Here is a 17,286-nt window from a genome sequence, read left to right on the forward strand (position 1 = left end):
GACCCTGAGGATAAAGGCAACTGTATGAACTAAATTCCGAAGACTGACAAACTTCTTCGAGGAAAAAAAGGAACACTTAAATTTTTACCTTTGTCACAGCACAGAAGGAAGAGGTGACTACCATTTAAGGTAGGTTAGAAAAAAAGGAGCAATATTTTTAACAAATGCCTAAAGACTAGATGTGGGCTAGTGTATCAATTTAGAATAAATGGGAACCCTGGGCCTCTACAAGGAACTTTGCATTTATTCCCAAGCTCTTATGCACCCAGTGACCACAAAATAGATTGGGAGGAATAGTTGGAGATAGGGCAGAGCCCCCTTTGGAGACTCAGTCATACAGGTAAGACCAGCTGCAGGGCGGAGTGGTATGAAACAGAGTCCACCTCCCCAGAACCTTCTCTCTTAACAACATAAAAGCTGTAAGCAGCTTAAGAGGAGGAGAGTAGTAGCAGAGCTTGTCATACCAAGAATCCAGGCAAAGATCCACTGCTTCTGGCCAGGTGTCATAGCTCATGCCTGTAATCCCAGTACTTTGGGAGGCCAAGGTTGCAGACTGCTTGATCCCAGGGTTTCAAGACCAGCCTGGGCAATATGGCAAAACCGTGTCTCTATAAAAAATACAAAAATTAGCCGGGCATGGAGGTACATGCCTGTAGCCCCAGCTACTCAGGAGGCTGAGGTTGGAGTATCACCTGAGCCCGGGGAGGTAAAGGCTTCATTGAGCTGTGAGCATGCCACTGCACTCCAGCCTGGTGGACAGAGTGACACCCTGTCTCAAAGAAGAAAAGAAAAGAAAAATCAACTACTTCCGGGGAAAGAATAGAAACAAAAGCCCCTTGGCCCTGGGAGAGGTATAAAAACCTCCTGGGCCTGGGATACTGCAGTAATACAAAGCAAGGGTCTGCTCCAAATAGGGAGAAGCTGGAAACTCTCCCCTGCCCAAGACTCAGCACAGATGTCTGACTTCTTTGAGAGGGGCATCCATCAGGAGGAATACTGAAGAGGCTCCATCCCTCAGGCCCAGGCACACAGGCCCTGCTGAAGACTGCAGATGGATCACGAAAACCAAGATCTCCCTGGTCCTACAATGAACCTAGCACTAAATTGGTGTAAATGGCTGTCTACTAGCAGGGGAGGGACAAGACCATAGAGGGAGCCCTCCCCTCCGTGGTACAGATATTCAGGAACAGTTGACAACTGAAAGTGAACCACAAACATGGAGCATCTCTCCAGCACCCCAGGCCTAACATCAAACACAAGGAAATAGCCATCCCCTGCCAGAGGCATTTGAATCTGTTGTGCACTGAAGACAGAGATAGCAGCAACATGGCTAAACCAGCTCAATGGCTGACTTAATTGACTAATTCTACCACACTAACATGCTGACAAAAAGAAGAGGTGTGCTCATCGCTGGACTTACATACTCTTTGCCTCAGTCTCTACTGTTCTACACATATCTGCCATTAAATAAAAAATTAAATGATATGGTTTGGCTCTGTGTCCCCACCCAAATCTCATCTTGTAGCTCCCATAATTCCCGTGTGTTGTGGGAGGGACCCGGTAGGAGATAATTGAATCATGGGGGTGGGTCTTTCCCAGGCTGTTCTTGTGATAGTGAATAAGTCTCACAAGATCTGATGGTTTTAAAAAAGAGTTTCACCGCACAAGCTCTCTTCTCTTGTCTGCTGCCATGTGAGGTGTGCCTTTCACCTTCTGCCATGATTGTGAGGTCTCCCCAGCTACCTGAAACCATAAGTCCATTAAACCCCTTTCTTTGGTAAATTGCCTAGTCTCGGGTATGTGTTTAGCAGCAGCATGAAAACAGACCAATACATTAAACAACAAAGAAAGCAAGAAAAAAGACATATTGTCAAGTGATAAAGCAATAATTAATTAAAATCTAAATTCAGAGATGACTCAGGTGTTAGAATTATTAGGCTGGTACTTTAAAATAACTATGTATAATATTTTATTTTTTTGAGACAGAGTCTGGCTCTGTCACCTAGGCTGGAGTGCAGTGGAGCGATCTTGGCTCACTGCAGCCTCCACCTCCTGGGTTCAAGCAATTCTCCTGCCTTGGCCTCCCTGAGTAGCTGGGACTACAGGCATGCACCACCATGCCCGGCTAATTTTTTTTTTATTTTTAATAGAGACAGGGTTTTACCCAGCAGCTTGGACCAGGAGCTCCTGGTCTCAGGAGCTTGAGACCAGCCTGGCCGACATGGTGAAACCCTGTCTCTACTAAAAAAATACAAAAATTAGCCAGGTGTGGTGGCACGCATCTGTAATCCCCGCTGCTCAAGAGGCTGAGGCATGAGCATTATTTGAATCCAGAAGGCAGAGGTTGCAGTGAGCCAAGATTGTGCCATTGCACTCCAGCCTGGGTGACAGAGTGAGACTCCATTTAAAAAATAATCATCATCATCATGAAAGAAAACAAGAAAACAAACCACACATCCAAAAAAACTCTAAGTGCCCCAAAGAGGAAAATAAATCAAATAAATATCAATGACATGAAAGTCAAACTACTGAAAAGGTAAGATAAAGAGAAAATTTTGAAGGCAGAGGAAAAAGCAATGCAGACAGAAAAACAAAGATGACATATTACTTACAATATACTTCTCATTGGAAACTACATAAGCCAAAACAATGAAGCAACATCTTAAAGTACTGAAAGAAAAAATACCTGTCATCCTAGAATTCTATACCCTGCAAAAGATCTTGCAAAACTAAAGATGAAATAATAGACTTTTGGGGGAAAAAAAAAAAGGCTGAGAGAATTTTCCAACAGATCTGCACTAAAAGAAACGTTTAAAGAATTTCTGTGGGCAGGAGTATGATATTAGATAGAGATCTGCATACATGAAGAAATAAAGAGTTCCAGAAATTATAAAAATAAAGCTAATTGTTTAAATTTTACTTTTTTTCTTTTGTTTTTTTGAGACAGCATCTCACCCTGTTGTCCAGGCTGGAGTGCAGTGGCACAATCACAGTTCCCTGAGGCTTCAGCCACTCAGCCTCAGAAGATCCTCCCACCTCAGCCCCTCAAGTAGCTGGGACTACAGGCGTGTGCCACCACATGCAGCTAATTTTCATATAGATATGTATTTTTTGGTAGAGGTAGGGTTTCACCATGTTGCCCAGGCTGGTCTCAAACTCCTGGGCTCAAGCAATCCACCTGCCTCGGCCTCCAAAAGTGCTAGAATTACAGGTGTGAACCCCTGTGCCTGGCCTTAATTTATTTTTAATCACTTTAAAACATAATCAACTGCCTGAGGGAAAAATAGTACTATCTGACTATCTGAAGAAAAAAATAGTACTTTAAGGGTCAAAACATATGTAGAAATAAATTGTATGACAACAATAAGGCAAGATTGAGATAATTAATGTTTCAGAAGGATCCTTCTCAAACACTATTCTCCCATATATATGATTTCTTGGCTTATTGAAGCCTGCTTGTGTAGAAAAAAACATGAGCGTTGATGTCTCCCCAGCCTTTAGCTGTGGGACCATGAGTAGAATGTTGAGCATCAGTTTCCTCATCTTTAAAATGAGAGGGAAGGGCCAGCCACGGTGGCTCACGCCTGTAATCCCAACACTTTGGGAGGCCGAGGCAGGAGGGTCACTTGAGGTCAGGAGATCGAGACCAGGCTGGCCAACATGGTGAGACGCCGTCTCTACTAAATATATAAAAAATTAGCTGAGCATGGTGGTGTACACCTGTAATCTCAGCTACTCGGGAGGCTGATTCAGAAGAAGAGCTTGAACCTAGAAGCTTGGCTGCAGTGAGTCGAGATTGCACCACTGCACTCCAGCCTGGGCAACTGAGCGAGACTGTGTCTCAAAAAAAAAAAATATATGAGACAGAAGAAAAAAGTAATACCTAGTGTGTGGCTCCCTGTGAGAAGCAAATGAGTTCACTATGAAAAACAATTGGCCCTGTGCTTGGTATATGACAGGCACACAATGCCGATGTTAGGAGTTGTCTCTCCTCACCACCATCACCACCACTCCCCTCACTGCACTATCCTCATTGCTGCATATTTTGTTTATGGTTTTAGACTCTGTTTACAGATCTCGTTGATATACACCACTCTTAGAATAAGACATTTATTCAGCCAGAAACCATATTTTTTGTTCTTTTGCACCTGGGAAACCTGTAAACTGCTCTATTTCTCACCTTCTTGCCCTTCTGTGTCAATGTTCCTTAAGACATTTCTTCAGAACTCCTTTAGCTCCCATAATAACTGTGTGTTTGCTGATCCTATTATTCAATCCCATTATAATAATTGTCATTAAACTGAAGTTATTTCTCTGGCCCAGTAAATAAATGACACATGGGAATATTTCTAGGTAACAAATCACTCTGTACTCAGACATTTTTATAACATCCTAATGCTTGATCAAATTCATCATCTTTTTGTACAGTTTCAGAGCTGAAAGAGAAGTTAGAGGATATCTAGCCCATTCTCAAAGAGAAGCCACTCAGCCAGTTAATGGCAGAGCCAAGACTGAAACTCCCTTTCAGCCGGAACCACTCTTCCAGTAATTCACCAAAATGATGAACACAAAGGGAAAAAGGAGAGGCACCCGATATATGTTCTCTAGGCCTTTTAGAAAACATGGAGTTGTTCCTTTGGCCACGTATATGCGAATCTATAAGAAAGGTGATATCGTAGACATCAAGGGAATGGGTACTGTTCAAAAAGGAATGCCCCACAAGTGTTACCATGGCAAAACTGGAAGAGTCTACAATGTTACCCAGCATGCTGTTGGCATTGTTGTAAACAAAAAAGTTAAGGGCAAGATTCTTGCCAAGAGAATTAATGTGCGTATTGAGCACATAAAGCACTCTAAGAGCCGAGATAGCTTCCTGAAACGCGTGAAGGAAAATGATCAGAAAAAGAAAGAAGCCAAAGAGAAAGTTACCTGGGTTCAACTGAAGCGCCAGCCTGCTCCACCCAGAGAAACACACTTTGTGAGAACCAATGGGAAGGAGCCTGAGCTGCTGGAACCTATTCCCTATGACTTCATGGCATAATAGGTGTTAAAAAAAAATAATAATAATAGTAAAAGACCTCTGGGCTAAAAAAAAAAAAAAAAGAGATTGAAACTCAGGGTTCCTGCTTCAACCCATCATTATAAAGTGGACTGGCTAAGTGATTTTTAAAAATCAAGTAATCATCTCTATATCATAGTTAGAGATCTTGAGCTAGACATGGTGGCATGCACCTGTAGTCCAGCCACTTGGGAGGCCAAGGTAAGAGTATCACTAGAGCTCAGTAGTTCAAGCCTGCAGTGGGCTATGACTGTGCTACTGCACTCCAGCCTGGGAGACAGAGCAAGACTCCATCTCTAAAAATAGAAAAAGGAAAAAGAAAGAAAAACATAACTAGGCCGAGCACAGTGGCTCATGCCTGTAATCCCAGCACTTTGGGGGACCGAGGCAGGTGGATCACCTGAGTTCAGGAGTTCAAGACCAGCCTGACCAACATGGTGAACCCCTATCTCTACTAAAAATACAAAAAATTAGCCAGGCATGGTGGTGGGCACCTGTAATTCCAGCTACTCAGAAGGCTGAGGCAGGAGAGTTGCTTGAACCCAGGAGGCGAAGATTGCAGTGAGCCAAGATTGCGCCATTGAACTCCAGCCTGGGCAACAAGAGGAAAACTCTGTCTCAAAATAAAAGAAAAGAAAAGAAAGAGAGAGAGAGAAAAAAAGAGAAAGAAAGAAAGAAAAAGAAAGAAAGAAAGAAAGAAAGAAAGAAAGAAAGAAAGAAAGAAAGAAAGAAAGAAAGAAAGAAGGAAGGAAGGAAGGAAGGAAGGAAGGAAGGAAGGAAGGAAGGAAGGAAGGAAGGAAGGAAGGAAAGAAGGAAGGAAGGAAGGAAAGAAAGAGAGAGAAAGAAAGAAGCAAGGAAGGAAGGAAGGAGGGAAGGAAGGAAGGAAGGAGAGAAGGAAGGAAGGAAAGAAGGAAAGAAGGAAAGAAAGAAGGAAGGAAGGAGAGAATTAAGGATCTCTAAAATGTGCAAAAATGCCATAGTGAAGACTTTTATAGATGAAAATACTTTAATACCACAGGAGAAAAGAAGCCGTATTAATCCAAAGTTGTAGCAGCATTAATTATTGTTGTCACTGCTGTTCAAACAATTGAGTTTTTTTTTCTTTTCTTTTTTTTTTTTTGAGCCCAGGCTGGAGTGCAATGGCGTGATCTCAGCTCACCACAGCCTCCACCTCTTGGGTTCAAGCAATTCTCCTGCTTCAACCTCCCGAGTAGCTGGGATTACAGGCAAGTGCCACCACGCCTGGCTAATTTTGTATTTTTAGTAGAGACAGAGTTGCTCCATTTTTTTCTTTTCTTTTCTTTTTTTGAGCCCAGGCTGGAGTGCAATGGCGTGATCTCAGCTCACCACAGCCTCCACCTCTTGGGTTCAAGCAATTCTCCTGCTTCAACCTCCCGAGTAGCTGGGATTACAGGCAAGTGCCACCACGCCCGGCTAATTTTGTATTTTTAGTAGAGACAGGGTTGCTCCATTTTGGTCAGGCTGGTCTCACACTTCCAACCTAGGATTGTCTTGATCTCCTGACCTTGGGATCCACCCGCCTCAGCCTCCCAAAGTGCTGGGATTACAGGCTTGAGCCACCGTGCCTGGCTCAATTGACTTTTTAAAGTTAATTTTAATATCATACTTTGGTAGACTAAAGATGGCCACAAATTTTCACTACCCTTTTCCTGGAATCTAGGCTGATCTCAGTGACCTGCATGACTTATAGAACTGGGCAGAAGTGAGGTCCTGGGACTTTTTTTTGTTAGAGACGGGTCTTGCTGTGTTGCCCAGGCTGGAGTGCAGTGGCTCTTCATGGATCTGATCATTGCTTCAAACTCCTGGGCTCAAGCAATCCTACTGCCTCAGCCTTCTGCGTATCTAGAACTATAGCCACGTGCCACACTGCACCCAACCTTGAGATCCTGGGACTTCTGATGCTTAGTCATAAGAAGTCTTGCAGCTTCTATCCAGGTCTTTTGGAATCCTCTCTCTGAACACCCTGAACTGTCACAAAAGTCTGACACAACCTAACAACTACAAGGAAAAAACAAATGTAATGGCCCAACGCATCAATAACTTCCCCAAAGAAGATATATTGATGGCCAGTAAACACATGAAAAGATGCTCAGCCTCAGTAATCAGTAGGAAAATGCAAATAAATACCACAATGAGCTGGGCGAGGTGGCTCACACCTGTAATCCCAGCACGTTGGGAAGCCAAGGAGGGCAGATTACTTGAGCCCAGGAGTTGGAGATCAGCCTGGGCAACATAGCAAAACTCTGTCTCTACAAAAAATACAAAAATCAGCCAGGACTGGTGGCACATGTGTGTAGTCCTAGCCACTTGGGGGGCTAAGGTGGGAGGATCACTTGAGCCTGAGAGGTCCAGGCTGCAGTGAGCCATGATCACACCACTGGCTTCCAGCCTGGGTGACAAAGTAAGACCCTGTCTCAAAAACAAAACAAAACAAAACACACCAAAACACAATGAGATACCACTTCATACCCATTATGATATTCTGACTGTAATAGAAAATTTAAAATATTGTCAAGGATAATTAGAAATTGAAACATTTGTGCATTGCTGGTGGGACCATAAATTGGTTTAGCCAATATGGAAAAAACAGTTGGGTGGTTCCTCAAAAAGCTAAACATAGAATCATCATATAATCCAACAATTCCACTTCTAGGTATACACCCAAAGTAATTAAAAGCAGAGACTTAGCAGATGTTTGTATAACCATCTTCTTGGCAGCATTATTCACCACAACAAAAAGGTGGAAACTGCTCATCAAGTGTCCATCAGTGGATGAATGGCTAAACAAAATATGGTACATATATAAAATGGAACATTGTTTATCCATAAAAAGGAATGAAATTCAGATATATGCTACAATAGGGATGAACCTTGAAGACATTATGCTAAGTCGAATCAACCAGACTCAAAAGGATGAATATTTAAAACTGCACTTATATAAAATACCTAGAATCTAGAATAGGCAAATTCATAGAGGCAGAAAGTAAATAGAGGTGATATGGTTTTGCTCTGTAACCTCACCCAAATCTTATCTCGAATTGCAATCCCCATGTGTTGAGGGAGGGAGGTGATTGGATCATGGGGGCAGTTTCCCCCATGCTGTTCTCGGGGTAGTGAGTGAGTTCTCATGAGATCTGATGGTTTCGTCTTCTTTTCTTTTTTTTGAGACGGAGTTTCGCCCCTGTTGCCCAGGCTGGAATGCAATGGCGTGATCTTGGCTCACCGCAATCTCCGCCTTCCAGGTTCAAGCCATTCTCTTTCCTCAGCCTCCCGAGTAGCTGGGATTGCAGCCATGAGCCACCACTCCCGGGTAATTTTGTATTTTTAGTAGAGACAGAGTTTCTCCATTTTGGTCAGGCTGGTCTCCAACTCCCAACCTCAGGTGATCCGCCCACCTCGACCTCCCAAAGTGCTGAGATTACAGGCATGAGCCACTGCGCCCAGCAAGATCTGATGGTTTTACAAGTGTTTGACAGTTCCTCCTACACATGCTCTTCTCTCACCGGCTGCCATGTAAGATGTGTCTGCTTCTTCTTCCGCCATGATTGTAAGTTTCCTGAGGCCTCCCCAGCCGTGCAAAACTGTGAGCCAATCAAACCTCTTTTGTTTATAAGTTACCCAGTCCCAGATAGTGTCTTTATATCAGTGTGAAAATGGACTAATACAATAGGTTACCAGGGGCTTAGGGGAAGGGAAAGAGGAAGTTATTGCTTACTGGTTATAGGTTTTCTGTGATTAAAAAGGTAAATTTTATGTAATGAATATTTTACCAAACAATAAATAAAAATACAAGAAAAAGTTGGCAAGTTATGTAATTTTTTTTTAAACAACTCCTCATACTCTGAGACCAACATGCTGGAGAGGAAACATGTAGGTGCTCTGGTTGACAGTCCTAGCTGATCTTGACCTTCCAGCCATCTCTGCACAGGTGCCAGACATCTGAGCCCTGCCCTGTCTCTCAAAATCATGAGACATAATAAAATAGTTGTTGTTTTAAGCTGCTAGGTTTCAGGATAATCTGTCATACAGCAATAAATAACCAGAACATGCTCTCTCTACTTTCTGTAAATGGATTGACCTAGTGGCTCCTAAATATCTAGAAGAGTGGTATGCTTAAGAAGGAGTGCTCGGACAAGCTTTGGAAAATTTTGAGAAATATTTGGATGGTGGGTAGCACCCGTCTGTCTTACCTAAGGCAGAGGCAACAACAAACTGGCTTAAACATTGTATCCTAGGTTGCTGGTAAACATACTTGACACACAAAAGCCAATTCAGTCATCAATTACAATGTTTACAAATGGCATTTTGTTTTTATTCAAAATGAAATTACTTTTACAAAGTCCCACAGGAAAAATGGAATGTTGTAAAAAGTAAGATTATTCCCTTCACTAAAATGACAAGGAAGAAAGTGATACTGTTTTCCTATCCCCCACCCCCAACACTATTTGGTGATATTTTAGAAGGAGAAGTATGATAGCTGCTTTCTAATCTTTTCTCCTAAAATTGGAAGGCAAGCAGGCTCCAGGGTGCCTGTGAACTGAGGGCTGCCCCAGTGGAGAGTACTGTTCATCTCAAGCCAAGATGAATAGCACCATAGAAAGTGTGTTAGAAGAGGTGTTAGGATGCCTCAGTTCTTTGTTCATTTCCACCCACCACCTAACATGGGCAGAACACACAAGCTCTCTGGAAGGCAGCTTCCCCATCCACAAAAAGGGAATAAAGCAGTTTTTCTACTTTGGTTACACACTGGAATCAGCAACCTAAGATACGATGCTTAAAATCTTGAAGCCCAGTTCTGCACACACAGAACAGTTATGTCAGAATTTTGTAAAACAAGGGCCTCAGGATTTTTTTAAATTCCCCAATACCTTCCAATATAAAGTCAAAGTTGAGAACCACTGAAATGGAAGAATGAGGTACAGAAAAATATTTACAGTTCCCATTCAGCTCTAAAAATTATATAATCCAATACTCTCAAAAATTACACTTATTGAGTAAATATTTATCACATACTATGTTCCAGGCACTCTGTTTGAAACTAGAAATACCAAGAGAAGGTCAGTATTCTAGATGCGGGCAGTGGGATAGACCACATAGAAATACTGGCAGTATTCAGTCTCAATTCAAGGGAAGAAATGGAGTAGTCAGTTCTCCTGGGAGGAGGGAGGAAACAAAGAGGAGGTAAACTGAGTTAAGTCCTCAAGGATGATTTGGCACTTGGCAACAGTAAGGCTCTCCATCTTAGCGCCATCTTCTTGGAAACCTCTCCACTGTGAGAGCCAAGAAGCGAATGCGCAGGCTGAAGTGCAAAAGAAGAAAGATGAGACAGAGGTCCAACTAAACTCCCAATTTGTGCACCCGTGGAGGTGCATTTCACAGGAACAGAAACATGGGACGCCAGAGGCTGGGGATGCTGGTACAAGTTGTTGGACTACATGCTACTCTTTAGAGATTGTCTCTCAACTGACCTAGAACTTCCATAGCCATCTGATCACCAAGACCGCCTCTGAGAGAGAAGTTCTGAGAGTCTCACCTTGCTCACATCAAAACATTTCCTGTTTATCCTTTTTCCTGGATCTGTGACATTCTGGATTATTTCTGTGTTCAGTTGTGGCCAAGTGTAACAGGTATACAATAAATCACCTCTTCTGTTGTCTTAGGTGGAAACAAAAACAAAACAAAAAACAATGGTAAGACAGAGGTAGTGGAGGGTAAAGGAATAACACTTCCTGTTAGCCAGTATCCTGGTGTCTAACATTTACACACGAAGTTGTTGATGTAGGCCAGGCATGGTGGTTTATGCCTGTAATCCCAGAACTTGGGGAGGCTGAGGCAAAAGGATCACTTGAGCCCAGGAGTTAGAGGCTACAGTGAGCTATGATTGAACCACTGCACTCCAGCCTGGGCAACATAGCAAGACTCTTTCTCTAAAACAAAAACTATATTAAATAAAAAACTGATGTATTAGGTGGGAACGTCCTAATACATGTATTAAGTAGGAACCTCCATTTCTGTGACACCAGCAAACCTCTTTCCTGAAAGAGCTTAACTTTTGAAGAAATGACACAAAGGCAGTGTGATAATGCAACTAATAATAACTTGACCTTTTTTTTTTGTTTGTTTGAGACAGTGTCTCACTCTGTTACCCAGGCTGGAGTGCAGTGGTGCAGTCTCAGCTCACTGCAACTTCTGTCTCCCAGGTTCAGGCAATTCTCCCACCTCAGTCTCCCAGGTAGCTGGGACTACAGGTGCTCACTACCACGCCCAGCTAATTTTTGTATTTTTTGTAGAGATTGGATTTTGCCATGTTGCCCAGGCTGGTCTTGAATTCCTAGGCTCAAGTAATCTGCCCACCTTGGCCTCCCAAAATCCTGGGATTACAGACATGAGCCACTGTGCCCAGCCAACTCGATCATTTATAAGGATGCTACCATGAGCCTGCATTGTACTAAGCACATGATATTTGAGTTCAGTAATTTCTGATCACACAAATAAGCTGCCTTGAAATATTCAGGGAAAGTTATGTAGCAGACCTGTTGAACTTGTTCTATGTGGTCCTGGGTTAGAACTAGGATCGATGAGCCACAGAAAGGCAGATTTCAACTCAACTAAGGGAATAGCTACCAAACTGGCTATACTGTGATGGACTGAATTACCTCTGGACAAAGTAAGTTTCCCACTTCTTTTTTTTTTTTTTTTTTTTTTTAATTTGAGACTGAGTTTCACTCTTGTTGCCCACGCTGGAGTGCAATGGCATAATCTCGGTTCACTGCAACCTCCACCTCCTGGATTCAAGTGAGTCTCCTGCCTCAGCCTCTTGAGTAGCTGGAATTACAGGAGCCTGCTGCCACGCCTGGCTAATTTTTTTGTATTTTTAATAGAGACAGGGTTTCAGCATGTTGGCCAGGCTATTCTCAAACTCTTGACCTCAGGTGACCTGCCTGCCTCAGCCTCCCAAAGTGCTGGGATTACAGGCATGAGCCACCACGCCTGGCCACTTTCCTTCTTAATACTTTACTATGTAAAAAACAATTTTGACCCCACACTGCTTAGAGACCAAGTACAAGAGGCAAAGGCAAAATTTAAAGAATACCAATGCTTCAAGAGTTTGTTATTATTTTCACCCGCAGATATACCTCTATTTTTCCACAAGAATAGCAAGCAAAAGAGAAGACAGGGAGGCACTCAGAGGATAGGGATTCTCCAAAGGTGAAGTGCAAGCTTAAGCAGTTTAAATGTGTTGATTTCGATTGGGATATGAGCAGCAAGTAAGTAAGGTGTTGCTCAGAAAACTCTAAGACTAACATGGCACTTGAGGCTGCTCTGATGGGGTATGTTTTACGCAAGGCTCACAGTCCCCTCTTCTGGCTGTAGAGCTAGACTGGTATTCAGACTGCTGGTTCCAGCTGGCAGGTTCTTGCCAGGGTGGGGTCTTATCTCCAGCCATCCACCTGTGGAGTCTACCAATCCATTTGCTTTTTACTCTTAGCCCCTTGCTTTGACAGATGGCTTTAACTTCAAGTTACAAATAATTTTCTCTCTGGTTACTGTCTCAGTCTCCAACTTACACTTAACATCTTAGGTAATAGCTTGCAGTTTATCATCTTAAGCAACTTCACACAGTGTGTTTGTGTGTGCATCTGTATGGAAACACATATGTGTTCTAATACAAATAACTTCCTGCTTCATCATTTTCACACATGACATCCTGAACCCGAGAAAAGCAGGAAAGAGAAAGCCTCTGGTAAACTGAAGCCTCTCCTTATTCTATCAGTATTACAGCATACTTGGAGAATTCCATAACCCTACAGCTTGTAGAAATGTTGAAGGACCTCCAAATGTTTGGTGGGTTGTTGCATTAGATTACTTGTAATTGTTATCCTAAATCTAAGAATCTGTGACTCTCTGACATTTAACCTGAATTGAAATCAGCCTTGAAATGGAACGCTTTCCCATCTCTGTCTTTCAGCTGCAAATTATAAATCATCCTGGTTAGCCTTCTGAGATCAGTGAGGAGGAGAGAATGGGAGGATCATAACACAAATGAAGTCATTGATTACTTGGTTGCAGCCAAGATGCAAAAAGGAATAAGATGTGCTTCCCTGCTCAGAAAATTCGTAGTCCATTGGGAGAATGGGGCCATCCTGGATCATTTCAGAACAATGTAGAAAACAATGAGATTAAACAATGTGTGTACATAGTTTCATAGAACCACAGACAAGGGTACCCCACCTATCTGGGGTGGGCGCAGAATACAGAATTTGAAAATTATCCAGAGGAAGTGATTACTAAGATGACTCTTAAAAACAGGACTGACGCAGGCATAAAATTCTACTTTGGAACACAGATGTCAAGGCCAGTTGTGTGAGAGATGGGGTTGGGGCAGTCATCAAGAGCCAAACCACATGAGGATGCCTTGTTAAGGCATCCAGCCTTTACCTTGTTGGCAGGAGGAAGCATTGCTGAGGAGAATGACATGGTCAGGTATGCCTTTCAGATAACTCTCTGACATGGCCTTGTAGAAAATTGATTTGAGGAGACAAGACAGATGACAGGAGGGAATGAGCCATAGAAAGGCAGATTTCTTTGAAAGAAAGAAATCTTCTTCCAAAGAAGACTTCCATAGGGTATTGTTATAGTAATCCAGACAGGAGATGTTAAGGTCTGAACCTGGGTATTAGTAGCTAGGGAGGAAATAAAATTGAGAAATATTACATTATGTAATTAGAGGGCACACCAAATGGTTGATTTGGAAGTGTCAAAGAAAAGTGGATCAGAGTTGTCTTAGTTCAGCTGCTATAACAAATTTCCAAAGACTGGATGGCTTAAACAATAATTTATATCTCACAATTCTGGAGGCCAGGAAGTCCAAGGTCAAGGCTCCAGCAGATGTGGTCTCCTGTGAGGGCCTGCTTCCTGGTTTGCAGATTGTTTTGTGGCCATCTTCTCATTGTACCTTCACATAGTGGAGGGCAGACAGAGAGATCTCCTGCCTCCTCTTTTTAAAGGGTACTAATCCCATTATGAGGTCCCCACTGTCATGACCATGTCTAACCCTAATTGCCTATCAAAGGCCCTACCTTCAAACACCATTATATTGGGGGTTAGGATTTCAACATATCAGTTTGGAGAAGACACAAATATTTAGTGAATAACAAGGGACAATTTTCATCTATGTACATAGGGTGTCACTTCCTCAGTAAGGCCTTTCCTGACCACCCCACTAAAACTACAAATCATTCTTGACAGCATCCCCTACCCCTTCCCTTCCATCTTTCTCTAGCACTTATATAATTTCATTATTAGCTATTTGTCTCCACTACAATATATGAGATTCTTTATGGCAGGGATTTTGTCTCTTTTGTTCACTGCTGCATCACAATACCTGCAGCAGTGCCTGGCACCTACTATGTGCTCAATAAGTATCTGCTGAGTGAATGAATGCATGATGGTGGCGCTGAGAAAAACTGAGGAAAATAATGCAGAAAGAAGAGCAGGTTTAGAGAAAATGATGCTGGGTTCAGTTTTGCACTTTCTTTAGCACTTCAGGGAAAAATAAAGCTGTGCAGAGACTGAGAATGTTAGATATGACACAGGCCCTAGAGACCATTTGTTTTAGTCCATTTATGTTGCTATAAAGGAATACCTGAGGCTGGGTAATTTATAAAGAAAAGAGATTTCTCTGGTTCACAGTTCTGCAGGCTGTACAGGAAGCATGGCTCCAGCATCTGCTTCTTGTGAGGGTCTCAGGCTACTTTCACTCATGGCAGAAGGCAAAGGGAAGACGGTGTGTGCAGAGCTCACAAGGCAAGAGGAAGCAAGAGAGAAAGAGGGAGGGAAAGTGTCAGGCTCTTTTTAACAACCAGCTCTCATGGAAATGAATAGAGCAAGAACTGACTCATTCCCACCAGGACAGCACCAAGTAATTCATGAGAGATCCCCCGCTGACCCAAACACCTCCCTTTAGGTCTTACCTCCAACATTAGGGAACACATTTCAATATGAGATTTGGAGGGGTCAAATATCCAAACCATTGCACCATTCTATACAGTTCCTCCATTTGGGAAAAAAAGAAATTTAGGTCCAGAAAACCGAAGTGTCATGCCCATGGCAAGGCAAACACAACTGAGCCTAGCATCCCAGCCTCCTGTTCCCAGCTTCAGTTTAGTGTTTATGCCTAGCATTTAGTAGAGACATGGCGAAACCCTGTCTCTACTAAAAATACAAAAAATAAGTAAATAAAAATAAAATTAAAATATGCAAAGGATTTGTACAGACATTTCTCCAAAGAAGACCTATAAATGACCAAAAAGTATATGAAAATATGTTCAACATCATTAATTATCAAAAAATGCAAATCAAGATTACAGTGAGGCCTGCTATGGTGGCTCACACCTGTAATCCCAACACTTCAGGAAGCTGAGGGAGCTGAGGATCACTTGAGGTCAGGAATTCAAGACCACCCTGGCCAACGTGGTGAAGCCCCATCTCTACTAAAAATACAAAAAATCAGCTGGGTGTGGTGGCGCATGCCTGTAATCTCAGCTACTTGGGAGGCTGAGGCAGGAGAATCACTTGAACCCAGGAGGCAGAGGCTGCAGTGAACCAAGATCCTGCCACTGCACTCCAACAGTTCAGCGTAAAGGAGATTACAACAAGATAACTCCTTGCACCTGTTAGTGTGGCTATTATTAAAAAATTAGTAACAATAAAATAAGTGTTGGTGAGGTTGTAGAGAAACTGAAAACCTTGCACATTGCTGGTGGGAATGTAAAATGGTTCAGCAGCTATGAAAAGCAGTATGGAGATTTTTCAAAAAATTAAAATTAGAACTACTATGTGATGCAGCAATCCCACTTCTGGGCATATATTCAAGAGAATGGACATCAGAATCTCAAAAATATATCTATACTCCCATGTTCATTTTATGGGAAGTTGTATGGGAGTTCACAACAGCCAAGATGTCTATTAACAGATGAATCAATGAAGAAAATGTGATATATACATACAATGGAATATTATTCAGCCTTAAAAAAGATCCTGCTTCTTGCAACAACATAGAAGAAACTGGAGGACATTATACTAAGTCAAATAAGCCAGTCACAGGACAAACGCAGCAAGATTCCACTTATATGAGGTAGCTATAATTGTCAAATTCATAGAAACAGAAAATACAATAGTGGTTACCAGGGGCTGGAGGGTGGAGGAAATGGGAAGTTGTTATTCAATGGGCATGATAAAATTTCGGTTTTGCTAGAGGAATACGTTCTAGAAATCTGCTGAGCAACATAGTGCCTATAGTTAACAATACAGTATATGTACTTTAAAATTTGTTTAGAGGGCAAATTTCCTATTAAGTGTTCTTATCACAAAACAAACAAAGGGACACAAGGAAACTTTGGGAAGTTTTAGATATATCTATTAGCTGGATTGTGGTGATAGTATCACAGGTATTTGCATATGATCAAACTCATCAAATTGTACACATTAAATATGTGCGGTGGCTCACACCTGTAATCTCAGCACTTTGGGAGCCTGAGGCGGGCGGATCACTTGATGTCAGGAGTTCGAGACCAGCATGGCCAACATGGCGAAACCCTGTCTCTACTAAAAATATGAAAATTAGCCAGGCGTTGTGGTGGGTGCATGTAACCCCAGTTACTCGGGAGGCTGAGGCAGGAGAATCGCTTGAAACCAGAAGGCGGAGGTGGCAGTGAGCGGAGATTGCACCACTACACTCCAGCCTGGGCAAAAGAGCGAAACTCCATCTAAAAAAAAAAGTACAGCCGGGCGCGGTGGCTCAAGCCTGTAATCCCAGCACTTTGGGAGGCCGAGACGGGCGGATCACGAGGTCAGGAGATCGAGACCATCCTGGCTAACACGGTGAAACCCCGTCTCTACTAAAAAATACAAAAAAAAAAACTAGCCGGGCGAGGTGGCGGGCGCCTGTAGTCCCGGCTACTCGGGAGGCTGAGGCAGGAGAATGGCGGGAACCCGGGAGGCGGAGCTTGCAGTGAGCTGAGATCCGGCCACAGCACTCCAGCCTGGGTGACAGAGCGAGACTCCGTCTCAAAAAAAAAAAAAAAAAAAAAAAAAGTACAGCTCTTTGAATATCAATTATATTTCAATAAAACTGTTTTTAAAGGCAGAATAAGTAAGTTCTTTTTTTTTGAGACGGAGTCTTGCTCTGTCACCAGGCTGAAGTG

At 42.6% G+C, this 17,286-nt stretch overlaps 1 protein-coding gene across 1 annotated transcript; it reads left to right on the forward strand.

Annotated features, from left to right (window-relative positions):
• Positions 1-4,555: 4,555 nt before the first annotated feature.
• LOC105483194 (large ribosomal subunit protein eL21-like) lies at positions 4,556-5,058 on the forward strand. Its single transcript, XM_071072468.1, has one exon. It carries the CDS (start codon positions 4,559-4,561, stop codon positions 5,039-5,041), a length of 483 nt encoding a protein of 160 aa, XP_070928569.1. The 5' UTR covers positions 4,556-4,558; the 3' UTR covers positions 5,042-5,058.
• The last annotated feature ends 12,228 nt before the right edge of the window (positions 5,059-17,286 follow it).

The sequence above is a fragment of the Macaca nemestrina genome, chromosome 11 (assembly GCF_043159975.1).
Source record: "Macaca nemestrina isolate mMacNem1 chromosome 11, mMacNem.hap1, whole genome shotgun sequence".
Taxonomy (NCBI): Eukaryota; Metazoa; Chordata; class Mammalia; order Primates; family Cercopithecidae; genus Macaca; species Macaca nemestrina.

Bases quoted from the DNA above. Each gene is read 5' to 3' on its own strand.
- LOC105483194 (XM_071072468.1), top strand. From the start codon at position 4,559: ATGATGAACACAAAGGGAAAAAGGAGAGGCACCCGATATATGTTCTCT.